General features: G+C 39.0%; 1 protein-coding gene across 1 annotated transcript in view; it reads right to left on the reverse strand.

The window, feature by feature from the left end:
• Positions 1-19,026, reverse strand: part of arid5b (AT-rich interaction domain 5B) — an 83,155-nt gene that overhangs the window by 6,163 nt on the left and 57,966 nt on the right. The window contains exons 5-8 of the mRNA XM_030155506.1: positions 14,591-14,766; positions 13,201-13,480; positions 8,841-8,893; positions 7,646-7,743 (exon numbers count right to left, since the gene is read on the reverse strand). Of these exons, the coding sequence (XP_030011366.1) occupies positions 7,646-7,743; positions 8,841-8,893; positions 13,201-13,480; positions 14,591-14,766 (607 nt within the window). The remainder of the gene's footprint in view (positions 1-7,645; positions 7,744-8,840; positions 8,894-13,200; positions 13,481-14,590; positions 14,767-19,026) is intronic.

The raw sequence follows: 19,026 nt of genomic DNA on the forward strand, positions 1-19,026 counted from the left end.
ATGTAAAAACACTCATTTATGTTCTGGATTTTATCTGCAAATATGTTTACATAAAATACAGCGTGAACACCAGAAAACAAGGCTATTTTTAACTAAAGCGTCCACAACAAAGAGTGAATTGTTTTGTTAAAAAAGAACAAAATGTACATAAGCACTGTGTTTAGTAATATGAGGAGGAAAATGAGCAACAGCTTTGCCACAGGCACGAACTGTATCAAATACTCCCCCTCTAAACTGCCTTGTTTTAATACCTGGCAAGCATTAACAATCCTATTGTAATTAAAGTGGGTTAGGGAAAATCCAGGTTCACAACAGTGCCATAGTGTGTGTATGTGTGAGAGAAAGAGGATGTGAAAAACCAGTTATCTCCTGCTGAGAAAGATCACATTTGGTATTAGTTTAACCTCGGAAAAAAATATACATGTGTGCGTTTGTGAGTGTGTACTTGAAAATGAGGTAAATGCCTGAAAGAATCGGCATCAAACCGGTAATAGGAGCCACATCTATAATTTCTACTTCAATTTACTAATGTGATTAATCATCTAATCCCTGAAACCAGTTACAGTAATAAAATATTTCTGCTGGTAACATTATGAATCAGGTTTTACACACACACAGTCCAGGTGCCTGGAATACATTCAGGATCGCTGCATGTACTCCAGCTTAATGAAGTCCATGATTAGTGACAAGAAATACTCTGTAGGAAAAACATCCAACTATTTTTGACTTCTGTTATTTCTCCTCCGAATAGTTCCCAAGTCAATTTTCCGTATCTGATGTCATAACTAATGGGAACATTAAGATCTGGATAACATAACAATACCCATGTGTAAAATAATGACATGAAGAAACCAGTGAGGGAAACTTTTAGACTTTTATTGCTCAGAAAAGAAAATGGAAATTGGCACTAGACCAGAAACAGGAAATGTTGTGGAAGAGGAAACCAAGACAACTGAAAAACTACAATACTCTAAACTTCAATAAGCTTCACTGAAAATGTCTCCAGCTCCTCTGTCAGTTTTTTTTACAATAACAATCCATAAAAGCCAGACAGAAACATGACTTTCTCAGTCATAAGAAAAAATAAGGTCTTCTCGTGTAACGACAAGAGACGGTTGCACTATTCCTTTTAAGGGACATGGCGGTAAAACAAACAATGAATCAAGAGCTGTTTCGCCTCCTCTTCAAAAGGAAGAAAAAAAAGCCTCAGAGAGTTCAAGAGGCTCTGTGGGATTTTTTGTTATTTTTCCTCTGAACAAAAGTGCTGGCAGGGAAAGCAGTGAAACTACATTTCATACAGCTGGTCTGGCACCAGGCCCCAGGCCAAGAAAGGAAATGTACTATTAAATGTGACTTATTGGAAAGAAGGAGAGCAAAAGGGTTGTGAAAGAGACGAAGGGAGGGAAGCAGAAAAGGAAAAAGAAAAGGCGAGTGAAAGAGGGATTAATAATATGTTAATGAAGGGCTAAAATGATTCTGAATGAAGAAAAGGTGCTAGAAAACAGGCGCTTTTATGAACATAAAAATAGCTGCGGTTATATTTTTACAACCTGCTCTCAGACTCTATGTTTGGAATCGCAGAATAATCATTTGGATTCTATAACGCTGTGATTTGGTTTTCCCAGAAGTATTTATGACATGTACTATGATCACTGTCTGGCTGTATTTTTAGTGATCAAAGTGCCAGAAAAGTGGCAAATATATACTGGGGGGGTGCACAGTTGACTATCGCTGTGATCTGTGGGAAAGCGATGGCTGCCTTGGCCTGGGTCAACTTTATGGAATGTCAATATGGGGTGGGGGTGGGGGTGTCACAGAGCCAGATAATGTAAGAGCTGGGCCCGGGAAATTACTGGAGCCTTAAATAGTTCCAAATGGAAAAGCTAAGATGTTATGTTGGCCAGGAAACCAAAGAAAATCTGTCTCAGGAAGTTCCCTACACTGTCAGAGTTATTGTCTTTGTAATGCTTAATTAACATACTGCATCATCAACTAAAAGACACATTTAGAAATATGTACTTTTCTTAAAATGACTGAAAACTAAATCAAGCAGAGTCTCCTGTGTGCTGTGTCCATTTTTAACTCCATGAAAAAAGGCTGAAGAATAAAATTACAACAGAGCCACTGCTGTGAAAGAATAGAATATTTTCTAGTGGTGCAAATATAACTCTGTCATGATCATGTAATATAGGACTCATAATACAATACCACTTATATAAGTAGTAATTTCCTGCAAGGAAGGGGAAGGGTTGAGCTTGGCAGCCACTGCATTAGTGGAGAGAGAGCCAAGTGTAGTAAATAATTTGAGCCACTTGGGGGAGTGTGCTGCTCTGAGAGATTCCAGGAAAGAATTTCATTAAGGCAGGAGAGGTAACATTTTTATGAGGTCAATAAATACTTAACTTCCTCTCATGCCAATTTATCACCCAGCTTTTGTTTAAGCAGCCGTTTTCCATGTTGATAACACATTCAGGCAACTAAAATATGCAGTGCTGAGATTAAACATAGAGTGAGCAAGGTGTTAAATGTATAAACCTAGAAGGATATTGCTTAACATATAATAAATATTTGACTGATCTTCTCTAAAATCACCACAATACATGACAGGGTAATTCATCAGGCCACAACTGTTAACTAAGCATGTTTGTGTCTTTGAAATAATAGATTGCTCACAAAGCATCAACACCCCCAAAAAAAGACAACTTGGCAAAAACAAGGTGTCTTTACCAGCAATGTGCTGCTCTCATCTGAGTTTTGTGTTACAGGAACAAGCAGTGTGTTAAAATCCAAGAAATGCCTAAGTCACCAAATCAGTGGAAAAAGCCTGCGGGCTGTTCCATTTCAACAATTTCCCTCCCATTCCTGCTGAAATTAATTTTAGCTGGTGTTGTGTTAAGATCACAAGAGCTGCTTCATGTGTAAAAAAAAAAAAAAAGAGGCAAAGAAACTATTTAAAGAGCTCGTGGACTAGCCCCAGGGGCTGTAGAAAGATTTGGATGAAAGAAAACGACTAACTTTTACAGGCCTGTCAGGATATAAGAATAAAATAAAAACAATTCAATCAAATGTTTATTAAATATGAATGCAATGATTATGCATCATCACAGCGCTGTGAAAACAATAACTGAGACACAGAAACAGATAAAGACCAGATGCCAGCAGAGGGATAAACAGACATTGTAGCAGTTCCCTCTGCTTTGGATTCATGCCTCAAAGCCCCTCTTTTGTCTCAAAGCCAAACCACTTGAGGTGACCCTCATTCATGCAGTTAAAACAGGAGGGCAGCACAGGAATGTATGAAAAACTTAAGTCCTTTGTCAAGTCTGGAAATACCAGATTTAAAATGACCTCTACTGTTCCCCCGGGGTTTGCTCTCATTAGCTGCTCCTGCAGCAGCTCGCAGTAAGCATTCAGAATAGCAGGTGTGAGCCAAGACGAGTGCTAACTGTTTAAAATAAATGTGTACCATTCTGCATAAAGACACACTTAAGTCTTTTAGTTACTCACTAAATAAACAGCATATGTTCCCTCTTGCTGCTGCACAGCTGACTGAGATCTCTGCGAAAAATGTCATTAATTTAATTTGCTACACTGAACTAGTTATTAATCTCAGTAGACTTGAATAGATTCTCATACAGTCGATTGCTTGTCACATGTCAGTGCTGTAATTTGTGATTTCTCACTGCCAACGGGGAAAGAAACCTTGGACTCTTTGATTAAATTTGATGAAAAAGAAATCATCTAATATTGTGATTTGTTAGATCGCTACGAAAAAAGCTTTTATCACTGTGTGCTCAATGAGGCATTTTGTCTTCAGGAAACTATCTAGCTTTCAGAGGTTAAAATAGCTGCCTGCTATTTTAGTGTAAAGAACATGCAGCTCTTTGGCTGCTCTCCCACTTTAGCTGACATCCAGATTCAGTAGAAGAGTCATGGGTATACAAAGAATTTGGCCACGCTTTTGATGCGGACAACATGTTGAGGCATTGTTTATATGGATAAAGAATGAAGACAGACAAAATACAATAATGTTCTCATATTGCAACCTCTCTTTCTGTCTTAACTTTCTCTTTCTTCTACTTCATGTATTTATATGAAATCAGCTTTACCTATGCATTATAATCTCCCGTGGTTTCTCTCTCTTTATCCTTCTGCTCCTCTCAGTTTTGGGAATAAATGTGGGAGGATATAAAGGTGATATCCCTCCCCACTGCCTCCCATTGTAATCCAATGATACCATCAGCTTTAGAACAAGAGACCGGAATAATTGAAACTGTGTTTGAGCTACAGTAATAGACAAGACATGCTAAAGTGTAATGCACCATATTTGATGTATCTGCAATACAGCAAGGACAAAGCAGAGAGATGCTGACGAGTGCAAGATACTGGGCATCTAGCAGAGTAAAATTAAAACGATCTCTTGTGTCTTTTTTCAGTGTCAAATGCATCCCTGGTTCTATTGCAATTCTCAGTGTGAGGACTGGCTCAAGGTTTCATAATAATTAGGAACTGCAAATGTATTTTTGTGTCTGGAGAGCGGTGAATGCAGAGGAACACTGATACCACGAGGAATGAATAAAGGCTGAATCAATAAAACATCTACTCAACTAAAATTGGAACAGGCGTGCATCTGTCTTAAAAGAAAACACATATCTGCACGATCTGAACTAGAGAATATCTCACAGGCCACAGACTATATGTACAGTACATCTGGCAAACATCTAATGCTTAAGATAAAATGATTTAATCCAAAACCCCTCATCTGCACTCTCCGCCATTGCCCAAAACCTCAGAGTTTTTAAATAGCAAATTATTCTAAATTGCTTCTCTGTTGCCATGGATACCCCCCTCCACAACCCCCCCCACCCCAATACCAACCCTGTTGTGCAATTACATTAGACTGCCAAGGCATGGTGAGGTATTAAAAATCTGTAACAGGCAGAAATGAACAGAGATAGTGAAATGTGATGTTTCTGTAACAAGAGATCACGTAGGAAACCAGGAAGATTAAATATGTAGGAGCTGTTAAAAGGCGCTGACCTGTATAATGAAAGAAACAGCATGAAGTGCAAGGCAGGGAGCGAGAGAGAGGGGTGGGGGGGGGGAGGGGGGGCAGCACAGAGAAAATGGCACAGCACAGAAGCAAAAGGCAGTCTATTTCAAGGTTATTGATGCCATCTTTTTCATGACCTCATTTTTAATTCAGAGCGCTGGGCCCTGACAGCTAATCTCGGGAAACGGTTTAAATAAATATCATTAAAGCTTCCCCATAGCTGCAGCGCCAGACCTTGGTTTGGACATTTCTACATTGATTTCTCCCTGTGCGCTAATGAACGCCGCTCTGCGGATAAAAAACAGTAACTTTGAAAATGACAATTAGCTGAGGTTATCTCCTGTTCAATTCGAGCTATGTAACTCCATTACTAGCAGTGATTACTGCCTGCTCCTGGACAGCATAAATATAGTGATTATGCCCCTGGCTCCATCTTTCACAATAACATCTCCTAGGAAACCATTTCATATGATTTTGCCATTAGAGTGGTAAGGGAATAATGTGTATAATTTAGAATAAGAGCTGAATACTGGTGGATATTCACTGTCTTTAACCCAAATAACACCAAGGCAGCCAAAAATATCTACTTAATTTAAAACTATTATGCCTAAAATATTGTTTCCTTTCTTCCTCCTAGCTTAACACTTTTTATTTCCTCCTCTCTGCTATTTTGGCCTGCTGAGGCAAATCATAAGTGATCCTTCTGAGAGAAGAGTAAAACCTAAGTGTTGTTCCAGTTTGTACACTGTACATTCTTCCCCATGAATTATATTTTTGTAGCACATTGACTAATGATTAAAGGGGGAAACAAAGACGCCTCTAGGGAACAAACACACACTTCAGCGAGCCCACAAACAGCCTCATTCATCATGCAGAGAGAATGGCCGTGTTTGCTGAGTTAATACAATGAAGCTAATTGCCCTCCAAGCAGCCCAAACACCAAGGCTCAGCTAAAATTATTCCCCTGAATGGAAACTTGCTCAGCTTCAGCTGATCTTTCCCCCCCCTCTCTCTCTCTTACACACATGCCCCATCACCCCCACTCTCCCCGATACACCTTCTCTCTCTCTCTCTCTCTCTGTCAGCCTGATATTCACTGCAGTGTGTGGATATTATTGCTTTGTATTGATTCAGCATTATTTTCTCTCAGTGGCTGGAGAGAGAAAGGCCAGCGCAGCAGCAGTCACACCTCAGCGCTTCGTCCTACCCAGCCTGCCTCGCTACGACCCTATTTATACCCTATAAAGTGATAAACAATATAGACTCTCACATCTGGCGTCCGAGTGATTTCGAGACGCAGACAGATTGGACTGATTTTGGAACAAGATAAAAAGCAGCAAAACAAGAATCAGACAGGTTTTGCAATAAAACCACTTTTGGTCCACACCATCTTTGACACCAGGTGTTGAAAGCTGTATCTATTATTAGTATAAATAATGAATACCACTGTGGAGCAGCTCCACCTTCAAACCGTATACCCCCTTTTCCAGTGAAGAGGAAATGGGACTCACCTCAAATGCTGAAAGTGCCATGAGATGAACATTTAGAGGCACACTGTCAGCTTGTGTACTATATAACTCACTGAACAATACGCTCTGGCTTCACACATTTCCAAGAAAAGCAGTTTGGCCACCACCGCCTGCGCTTGCAAATTCACTTACTGCATGCAATCCTTACACAATATGAAGCCGCCTGGCCCCCGTCATATGGTACACTACACTACTGGCATATAGCTCAGTTACTGACAGGTGAGTGTGTGCCAGAGCTGTGTTAATGCATGAAGCTACAGCAGCCTGAGGGATGTGGAGAGGGTCATCGGCCTGAAGGAATGACCTGCTTCACGAGCGTCTGGTTATCTTGTGTTGGGAAGATCGTATTTGGCATTTGTTTAACCTTGGGAAAGTGGGTGGGTGTGTGCATGTGTTGTGTTTGTGTGTGTGAATATGTGCAAGCAGCCCTGCATAATACCCTCACAGCTCCCTGAGGATCATATCCATATGCTTGCTTTGGTTTAGTAATAACATCTGAGTGATTATGTGGAGGTTCAAAATGCTGCAGTATCTGACTGATTAGATGAATATATTAAACCGGCATTTCCATTTTATCTTGCAGCTCTGAATGCTTGCAACGTATACTGCGGAGGAAAATTGTTACTGTATATTTCTGTATTATATATATATAGGTCAGTTAATAATTCAAAACTTTGCCATGATTTTGAGTATTTTAATCCTCTTAAGCTGGCTTGTAGAGCTGGAAGGGTGGGGTTTACTGTGTAATTGGTTCCATAGTGCCACACAACTGATCAATGAATGCTAGAAAAATTACTGAATCCAGTTTCATCATTCTCATGAGGAATCTATTTATATATATAATTAAAGGAGATCCAGGCAATTATCTCAAATCCTCAAAACTAATTATTTTTATATACAGTATATAACTGCATTGACTACATAACATTAATATTTATCTTGTACTGAACTGATACTATGAATAAAGCATAAGCAAATCATATTTGATGCAACAGGGAGGTGGGAGGTGCACACGTGCACAACAATATGGTGACACATATAACCACCGAACATAATAACTCACCTCTCGTAGTGTCTCCGTGTACATGTGGCGGCACTTGTGCTGCTGGGGTTCCCGCCTAATTCATCATATACATGTTTCCACTGTCTGCGAACTGTGATCTGGAGGGATGGAAGGGAAGAAAAAGAGAGACCAAAAAAAGGAGATGACAATGAGTTGAATTCAGAAAGATAAATTGGAAAAATATGTGTGTGTGTGTGTGTGTGGGGGGGGGGGGGGGACGACAAAAGAGAAAAGCATAAGTGGCTGACATCATTTTGAGGTCTTGGGGAGTTGCTGGCTCATGATGTTCCAGTTATTGAATCCTCAACACTCAATTCTCTAACATAATAAGTTCTGTTAACATCATGAAGTCAGTTGTTCCTGCTGTAACCTCTTATACCAAAACAGATGATGGGTTACAACACAAAACACAAAACTCCAGGCTGCCACAGAGCTAACAAAGCCTCGACATGAAACGTGAGATAATCAGCTACAGATATAGGGGCTTTAAAAGGATACGAGCCCCAATTATATGAGCTGTATCCTGTTTATGGCCTGGTCGGGCTGTCTGTTTGGATGACATTATACCAGTTAGCTAATGAAGAAACAGGCATGCATTTAAATCAAACTTTGACTTCAGTTTACAAACACTCAAATAGTGAGGGAACAAATAGCAGGTAAGGCTGACAAAGTTATGCTTCTTTTTCTTTCACCTCTGAGTCACACACACACTGTTTTAGCCTCTTTTGTCTTGTGTATGTGTGTGTGTGTGTGTGTGTGTGTGTGTGTGTGTGTGTGTGTGTGTGTGTGTGTGTGTGTGTGTGTGCACATAGACGCTTGTGGGCATATATGCGTGTTTTACATCAAAACCAACTTGGGAAAAAATGAGCGATTTGACCAATTTCCTTCTGACCAGTGCAGAGTGGAGGAACATGTGTTTTCCACTCCAAGGGGGTTTTGAAACAACGGCATCATTTTTGCTAAATGTGGCTCTGAGTGAGACTTTCTTCTTGAGAAAATAGTGACTAACCTCAAGGAGGGAAAACACAGAAATATACAGGGGGGAGAGAAAGAAGATGAGGAAAAAAAGGAAAGATAATGGGAGGAAAAGAGCAGGAGAGGGTAGACAACAGGCAGAGGGGGAGATAGAGGGAAGGAGGGTGGGAGGGACCTTGACGAAGAGAAGGAATATATTGCCACATATGTGAATACTTACCAACTCATATCCTCCGAGTTTCTGAGCAGCTTGAAACATAGTCCAAAGGTTGACTGTGGGAGACAGAAGACAAACAAGGCAGTCAGGAACTCTGGGAAAGAACCTGAGCTCAAACACATCACGTCATGTACAGTCTTGACACCAGAGGAATACATACACGGTTGGAAGAAGTGATCTTTTACTGGAGTAGGTGTAACAATAACATAATTTACATTACAAGTGAAAGCCCTGAATCCATAATTTAGTTTAGAGTAGTCATTATTGATTATTATAGCTGATGATTATGCATGTAAGCAGTGTTTTAATCTTGGTGTTCATCGATGTGGAACTAATTTTATACAATTTATATGATGATAGGTATGATAGGTTCAATCGATATTAAATGCATCACAGTGTATAATTTGATGACAGGTTTTGTGTTTTTAATCCTCACAGACTTTTTTATTGGATAATCTTAATGAGAATATAACTACATATTTGGCGTGGCAGCATGAAAGCACCTTATTTTAAATGTCACACAAAGCACTGCTGCAGTTGAGTTGAAAAGATGCAAATGAATATTGAATACTTGTACAATCGCCACTATGTGATATAATACAACATGTGCTTCATCCTGACAAAGAGATTTGTTAACCTTCAGTTGCAGCCCGCAGGTATGAATGAAAACCATTACAAGCATCAAACGCTTGGCAGAATGCTCATACTTCTGTTTGAACTAATGCAAATTAATTTGCATTGATTTCCCCATGCAAACACCCTGTGACAGACCATATCAAAATACAAGTCTTGTGTAACATTTTCCTAAAAATAGCTATGAAAGCGTTCAGAGCGGCTTCAAATGGCTGTCTATCTTTGAAAGAAACAAATTTCATACAAACAAAGAACCACAAGTTCATTGCAGGACTCTTAATGCCAATGACATTTGTATTTGCTTTCCGTAACATCATTGTTTAACATTTTATATGAAGGCCTATAAATAAGAAAAGGAGGCCTCGCCTGGGAAGAAATCCATCAAAATTCAATCTGTGCGTACACAAAGCCTTGCATTTGTCAAAATGACATTTTCCTATCTCCGCTTTTGACAGCATTGATTTTTTCCTTCCCTCCTCTCTGCGACCGTTGTCAATTCACGGGTGGAATAACAAAGGGAGCTGGGTAGGTTTTTCTGTTTGAACTGAGCACTCCGGCATATTGTGCTTTCTGACTGTAGAAACAGAAAGATGGTCTATTTAACTAGCTTGTTATGCATCGACTGTAATTACCACAATAGCACACAGGACTGGGAGGGAACAGAACAGATAAAGGAAATGAGAGAACATGCCTTTTCTTAGATGTCTTGTCATTAGCAATTTCTTTTCTTAATTCCCCTCTATTTGGCAGGGGCAATTATCACTGAGATAAGGATGACAAAACAGAAACACAATGCAGCCTCACTGACACACCGATGGCATGGCAATTAGACAACAAGGCTGAAAGACGGAGACAAATTGGAACTGATGTTCACAATCACATGCTGATGCACAAGCGCTGAAGCACACATGCGGCTGTAATAACCGCTCATACACACACACACACACACACACACACACACACACATATACAATCCTTGCCATCAAGGGCATTTAGAATGTACAATGTACACACTACCTCCTTTAACTGCTTAACCCACTCCATCGCACATTTCTTTCAACACGTCTGCTGCACCCATACGACTTCAATGGGAGCAGCTGTAGAGCAAAGTCAATATTAATCAAGTGATAAAAAAAATAAAAGGACGGTTACTCGCATGAATAAACTGCTCCCACAGTTTCCCTCTCATGCTGTATTGCTCCCAGAATGTAACAGCCAACCATTTTCTGTCATTTCCTGTGATTCTGGTGCCAATATACATTTAGCCTCCACAGTATGAATGGATTTACTGGAGAAACGTAATACTTGACAACCTCATATTCCATTATTTTTCAAAGAAGTTATCCACAGCACTGGTGAATGAAGCCATTCTGCCAACATTTCAAAGACGAAAAATATATATTTTTAAGCTGTACAAGTGAATGTCTATTGAATACTGCAGTTTTAAGAGGCATGTGATGATTACAGACTCGGAGTTAAGAGGCCACTTGGTCTCAGATCAGCACCTCTGCACCTCTAAGATGTTTAATGCATACAATCCCTGGTGAGAAATATAAATTCAACATGAGCAAGGAGCTAGGCAAACAAGAAGACACGAGCAACAAACATAATCATTTTAACTGGGCTTAAAAATACATTATGAGTCATCTGAGTAAAAGGTTAATTGACTGGATTTTAGTGATTTGTCCGTCTCTGCTGGCCTGTAATGATCCACAATTCCCACATAAAATTAAAAAAAAAAGATGTCTTGGTTAGGGCTTCACAGTTAGGAGATGAGGTGGAATATACATAAATCACCCATGCTAGCATTTAGATATGGCTTTTTGGAAGTGAATCAAATGGATACTTAAGCCAACAAAGCATGGGTAAATCTGGTAAATCATTCAACCATCTGTTGCTTTGTTAAGCTCCAGAGAACTTCATAAAAATACTATTACTCAAACATAACTAAAATAACATAATTTCGATTTCCATTACAGGAAAGTGTGTTCTTTGATCTTTCAATGCATTTGTAGCAAGTTTAAAGAGAGGAATATGAAAACAGGGTCCTGATTACATCTAAGGGTTTGTTGTATTAATTATGATGTTTTTTGGTATTTTTCTCCCCCCCCTTCTCCTTTACATGTGCTGATGTGTGCTCACTGCCAAGGACGAAGTTTAAACAGCATGATTTCACCATTTAATGAGGGCCTTGCCTATGATGTGTCTGGTTTTGAGATTCAAAGCATGTACTGTATGTAAAACAGTTGGCACGTAGACCTCGACTTTAGTCAGAGCTCAAACAGAGAAATGCCAACTAAAAATAAAGCATGATGGGTATGTAATTCTCCCCTCGTCTTCTGCATTCTCTCTCTTTACCTCGTCGTATCCCCCTCCTCTACTTCCCTAAACCACAATGACCTATTTAAGCAACAACATGTCAGCAATCAAGATGACAGGATTGTCAAAATACTGCGGTGAGGTTAGCAGTGTCAAGGCGACCACAGGTTACCTTCATGTAATAGTTTATAGTAATGAGTTTTACTGTCCTATAAACTGTCACAGTTATAAACAGTAGACATATCCTTCTCCTTCCCGTCTCTTTAATTTGCTTGTGCTGTCGTGCTACATTTTGATGTAAATGACTAAATCTTTCCTGGCTCATTTGAAATGAGTTGAGCTGAACACAAAATGTGATTTCCTTCTTTGAATAAAGACTGAGAAAGAAGTAAATTTGAAAAACCACAGTTTGAGCCGAGAGACCACGTTCTCCTGAGTTTTGCCTTGAGATCAAACGACTAAAACAAACTCACTTTTTCAGTTTCAAAAGACCAGGACGTGCCCTCTGTGATGTTTTGTGTGCATGTTTCGGGCCTAATGTCCTGTGCACACTGAGTGCAAGCTAAGCACCTGACCTATATCAGAAATCTTTTATCTTCAACAGACGTGTTTTCCATACATGTGATGTTCTTTTAACACAGTTAGAGGACGTTCTTGGCCTTCACAAGAAACCCCTCTGACAAGAATGAGAAGATACTCTCTTCAATATAAAAGCAAGTCACAATGTGCTCTGACAGGGAGCCTCCAGAGTTTTTCACAAAATGCTAGATGTGATTTCTCTCAACGTAGACAATAATTCCTCTGGTTTATTATTGCTACAGATTAGTTGTGATTTTTATCAAGTATGTAATTTAATGGTTGTGGGCACTATGTCTACACAGGTGCTCTTCTTCCTCTTTAACTCTAAATGTTAAGGATAAGAAATGTCCTTGACTTGATTAAAAAAGGTAACTGTTAGTCCTGTGATCACAGTGAGGGGGCACTATAGATAGTATGTGGTTACAGATGCTGATTAAAATCCACACAGGGTTTTTCCCTGTTGACACTCGAGCATGTGCAGTTTCATTCTGATCTAAAAAAACTAATTTGAGACTTCTTTACACCTCTATTCTTTCTTCTGTATATTTTAGGGTTTCAACTAATGTGTTTTCCTCTTTGAATGGGAAGCAGAGGGTTTCTTTTGTGTTTTATTGTAGATTTATGCTTGTTCCTAAAGGTGCCTCTTACTGCTTTTAATCTCCCACCAGCCTCCTCACCTTCCCCACTGGTGATATTATGACCTAAATCTACAGAGCAGCCCGGGGAAAAGGCATCCGCACAAACTTTACTATTAGACTATCGAGTCTAAACTAGTGTACTCCATTGTTTAAATATTTCCAGCGAGGGAAAAAGAATAAGTTGCCCTACTCACTCTGTTTGAAGCCGAGGAAGGGGATCCTCTCTATGGGCGTGTCTCTTTCTTTCATGTACTTGTAGAGCTCTACTAAGAAAGCCTGCTCCTCTGCTCTGCTCTCCTCTGATGATTCTTCCTCTTTCCTCTCCTCCTTCTCGTTTCTCTCCTCCTTTTCCTTTTCCTTATCCTTGCTTCTCTCCTTGTCCTCAGCCAGACATTTCTTGCCGAGGCTGTTGGCCTTGTGTTTGGCTGTCGGGGTTATTTTTCCATTGGGTACCACTTTACAGCTGGGTTTGACCTGCGAGGAAATAGTGTGAACAGTCAGTAGATGCAATTTCAGATGAAAATTCAGTCCCCTGCAGAGTGTTATTCAGATGATGCCAGATGATTTGGATGAATATGTTCAGATTCATGCACAAACAAATATTGTCCAGGCCACGGAGGCAGCCTCTCACTGATTATCAGTGGGACAGGTCTTGTTGTCATCACAGATTAGGCTCGACTTCAGCTTCAAGAGAGAATTTGTAATATTGATTTAACTATCCAAGGTCATAGGAATAACAGCTGTGGATAGGGCTTTTAGGATGGATATTCCCTTCACTTTCAATGTTACAACCAATGCCAAGGTGGATAAAAGAAAAAATATGATTTTAAACATCAATCTTTCAAAATGCTGAAATGAGGAACATAATGCAATATCTTTCACTTCAGACAAAAACCTTTCAATTTTATCTACCAGGTCACATTATCTTAGCAAAAGGTAATTACAAATGCCCTGTGAAGGAGTTAAACTGTTTCAATACACAGTGAGAACATGCTGTACCCATTCAAATAACTAATTCACTTGTGGTTGAGGGAAATGAAATGATACACACAAAGAAAATGTCAGAAAAAAACAAATTATCTAAGTTAACCAAGTGTAAAATAGATATTAGATATTTTATTGCTATGACTATTTGCTATGAAAACTAAGTAAGAAAAGCAGCTTCTGTCCTTTGAAAAGAAAACCACACAATCACAGGCTTTGGAAATAATCAGAGTAATTAGAAAAGGAAGTCTAATTACAAAAGTGATTATTTAATGTTACACACCTTAGTCATACGATATCAAACTGTGCAACTATATGCCTCTGTCACAGTAACACATTTTAGAGTACAGTATGTACAGTAACACTGCACTGCTGTTCTGTCACTCACTGTGACTCTTTTAAAAAAATATTCTTTTGTTTTGTTTCTGAAGACACAAACTTAAGCGGGGGATACAGTTGATTGACACACACAAGCTCAGGTTGTCAAATGCCATTACTGCAAAACTACAGCAAAAAAAGATACACATTTACATCCAGTATTAGAAGTAACTGCCCTGTATTTACACACTGTTTGTCTGTTAACAGTAACATAGGAGGTACCTTAGTAGGTGTTTTGTGGTCTGGGCTGTAGAGGTCCAGCGATACCAGTGCTGTTGAAACTTGGCATGACCCAGATGACCCTTGACCTTGACCCTGAGCCTGAGCCTGACCCTGGGCCTCCCTCCTCTGGGACAGTGACAGCTTCTTCTTTCGAGGTCGACCCTTCAGGTTAGGTGCTGAGGGAAAAAGGAAAATAAGAAAACATTAGTGCACTGACAATGACAGTATGCATTTATCTATAATGAGTTTAAAAAATGATGGATGCTGTGATTAAATCAGTACATACAGCATTTTCCTCCTCAGTTTATAAGCCATTTAATGCTTTCAATTGAATGTTTACACAATCTCTGTTGCTATTTTTTCTCCGACTAATATAGGAGATATGATAATGTATTGAGCAAGAAATGTGGATTTCATGGACTCAACACGGAGGAGGATAGAGGCTATGACGGGAACATTCACAATCAAGGGAAAGGAATTTCACAAGCCTGCTAGCCTGTAGCTAATTATTTTTAAACTGGATTAGTGCAACATTGTGCTAAATGGGGTAGCTGACTGCCAAATTGCTCCAATGTGCTAGTAAACACAGTCTTCAAGTTCCCTCTCAGCCTTAAAAGTACATTTAAATTCAGACAGATGTATTTTTAAGATTCAAGATGAGGGCGTCATAAACAGCGGTGCAGTTAGTATGATGCTGTTAATCACAGCCGCTGGTTAACCCACAAAAAGGAAGAAAATCTGCACAAACAGCCTCTGCTAAGGGAAATATCTGAGACAGATGCTGAAATAGCTCAGATATGTTTCTCTCCACAACATATATAATATTATGATAAGATTTGTTTTGTTTTTCACGGTGTAGATGTCATGGTTGTCATCTCATCAAACCTGTACGTGCAGTGTAAATACACTCTGTCCATGATAATATAACATGTACAGTACATGATACAGATCGCCGTCACTCCTTTTCTGGTTCCCCTATAGTAAGCCCGCTCATGTCTTAAAGCTGAACGCTGTTAATTAAAAACACATGAACCTGCCTGATAGGGGCTCTTTGTTTGAAAAGCTGGCAGATATAATTGCTCAGTTCACATTACACACACAATAAAGTATTTAAGCCCTCCAAGTCCTTTGTACACCCACGTTTATGTCAACCCGTGACTGTAATGTTACTTCTTGGCAGAATGCCTTGCCTCCACGCAGCAACACAAACAGAGATAAGCTCAACAGAGAGACGGAGAGAGAGAAAACGACAGAGAAACTTCAAATAATCTGAGTTCAGTCACGTATTTCACAGCATCAACATTCTTTCTTTCCATCTGCAATGACAATTAAATCACATCCAAGGTTGTTCTCTGCCAAAAGGACTCTGTGATTATTTTTGTCGGATCAAATTCCCATCAAGAAAATGCTACAATAACACAGGAGAATGAATAAAACTAAGAGGCAGTCATTAATAAGGGTAAAACGATTACGACTCAGCAACCTATCACTTCAAGTTGTTATTTTCACAACGGTCTCGCCACGGAGAAACAGCTCAGGGAAAATTCCAAGGACATTTGTTGTGCATTTGTCATCCATTTGGCATTAAAAAAAACAAGTTTTCAACACTGTAATCTTTACTTAGAAAGCTCTGGGTGTGTATCCTCCTGCAGTGTTTTTACATTCATCTCTTTCTTCTGCCTCTGTAAATCTAGCTTTTTCTAATTAACTCAAAGAACTTACATAAACCCTGTAATTTATTTATGCACTTGTGTTTATTTTGTAGGATATATAAGCATACAGAGTATGCACCGAATAGACTAATACCACATACCACAGCATTTAGAGCCTAGGGTAACTTGAAACATCTCCAGATAGGTTCCCATAAAAACACAAATACAGGATTACATAAACAATCAATCAATACAAAGCCAGAAATTGCATAAAAGTCACCTGATCACCTTTAACTACATGTCTCACATAAACCGTACAACACAAAACAAAACATATGCATTTAATAATGTGTTGCACAACATGAAGATTATGAGGGGGATGACTCAGGCTTGTATTTGTCATGTATTAGATTTATTTCACTAACATGTGACATCTCTTAAAAACAAACCCTGCGTAGGTCTATGTGAGGTCACACCCTGAGTGCGGTTCTGTTTTTAGTCCAATCACTAACCCCCCTGACACCCTACACTCAGTTACATAACCTGCCTGCCTGTTTACATATTTCATCAGGTCAAATATTGCTGCGTAAGAAAATGCTGCAATTAAAGCAAAAACACTGCTGCATAACACATGGCAACGTGCCGGCAAATGAGTTTAGATTCACTGACACACTGATAAAGGACTTCGATTTACAAAAGGGTCAAATGGTGCATTATGTATTCCTGCGTCCAGACACACAAGGTCAAGTGGAGGATTTTGTTGCAGGTTATCTTTCTGCTGCTGAAGTTGTGCAGAACTGCTGATCTGCTCTCCTTGTGGCAGGGTTACATAAAGGGGGGGGGGGGGGGGGGGGTCATCATCTTTAGAATAACACAAAGGAAATCAAACACAGACAGGCTGTGCACAGATTGATTTTCTACAATGGAAACACAGACATTTATAGTCTGTAGAAAAACATCACAGGATAATGATTTTACAGCACCCTGGGAGATGTAATATTTTTAACTTCCTGTGGGCATTAAGTGTTTTTGTCAATGTACTAGAAAAGAAAGAGACCATTTAAGTATACATGATACTTCCCTCTGCGTGCCAAAATTGGTGCTACAGTCATGCACTAAAAATGGCTTTCTGACCAAGCTACACAGTTCCTTTTTACTTCACATTGTGTTACTCATTTTTCACTCTGTAGCTCTGTGCTTATCTGGGTTGCTGACCTGACTTCGAGACATGCCTTGAAGTGACCAGTGGACTCTTTGCCTGGTCCTTCACAAGCCCCAGAAGGCATATTTAACACATGCAGACCTATGCCGGCTAGGGGTGTGTATTGGCAAGAATCTGGTGATACGATACAAATCACAATACTAGGATACGATATATCATGATCCTGTTAAAAGGGCAATTTTTTGTTTGTTTCTTTTTTTTTTTTTTAATGATTATTTCCTTGAAGAATTGAATTACACCAGAAATAAAATATTAAACACATTTTTATGGTTCAGAACAGGATCTAATGCTATATCACAAAATGTTCCTGTGTTAAAACCAGGGGCGATTCTAGGATCAGAGATTTAGGGGGGCTGAACACCCAGAGCACTGGCTGGCCAGGCAAGAGAAGTTGCACTGTTTTGTACATTTTAATGCAATTTCAGACCATCGTTCCCAATTTGTGAAAGAAAAGCATAACATTTTTTGGGTATGAGACACTCTGTGACTAAACCATTAAATCTGATAAAAGTTATTTAAATGCTGAGCCACAGTAAAAGAGGAATGGATTGGAATCATTAAAGAAATAAACCCTAACTAATTTCCGGTGGAAGACAATCCTCCATTTTGATACAGCAGCTTCTCAATGTATATATATATACACAATAGAATGGGTTTAAGTCCAGGGGAATTTTAGTGTCAGATCTACTAGGTCTACTTCAAAACACTGTCTGCACATGACAATGCATTCACTTTACAGGTTCTATCAGTGGAACATTTATAAATCTGTTTATAAATGTACATAAACCAATATATATGTGGAATAACATTTTATCATATACCGTCAAAACATCAGCAAACCAGTACTTTTGTCATTTGTTTTCCAAATAATCTGATTAAAATATGTAACACATTTAGCACATTTAATCTCTGAGGCAGATCATTTCTAAAAAATTGTAGACCAGAGTATATGTTAAGTGTCTCTATGCTGTATTTTTGTTGTTAAAATATTACGTTTTCACCATGTACTGTACAAGGGCCGTTCGATAAGTTCATGGCCTCACCCAGAACAGAACAACACAGACTGATAATTTATATTTTATTTTTCAACATAATCTCCATTTACAGCAATGCACTTGGTCCATCGATGTTCAAGCATCACTATCCCATCACGAAAGAATGTAACATCCTGTATTATAACAACCAGTATTTCTGGGTGAGGCCATGAACTTATTGAACAGCCCTCGTACATGGTTTTGACATTTTTCTAGCATGTTAAGAATGGACATAAAGTAAACAAGAAAAAAGAAAAATTTCAGCAACCTTCAAATATTTTAGGGGTGCTGGGAATCAAATTAGGGGTGCTTCAGTACCCCCCAAAATGGCCTAAAAATGCCAATGGTTAAAACGTAAATTATGTTTAACAGACATTACAGTTTAAGATCCTGTTCAAATGTTCATATTCTATTAGTTCATAACCAACACCGTAACATTATTTTTGTGCAATCCCAACAAAGGAACTAACATTATTTAATAAGAGTGTTAAATAATAATAAATAAAATATAAACAAAAAAGAAAAACA

Source organism: Sphaeramia orbicularis, chromosome 15 (genome assembly GCF_902148855.1).
Source record: "Sphaeramia orbicularis chromosome 15, fSphaOr1.1, whole genome shotgun sequence".
In the NCBI taxonomy this organism is placed as follows: Eukaryota; Metazoa; Chordata; class Actinopteri; order Kurtiformes; family Apogonidae; genus Sphaeramia; species Sphaeramia orbicularis.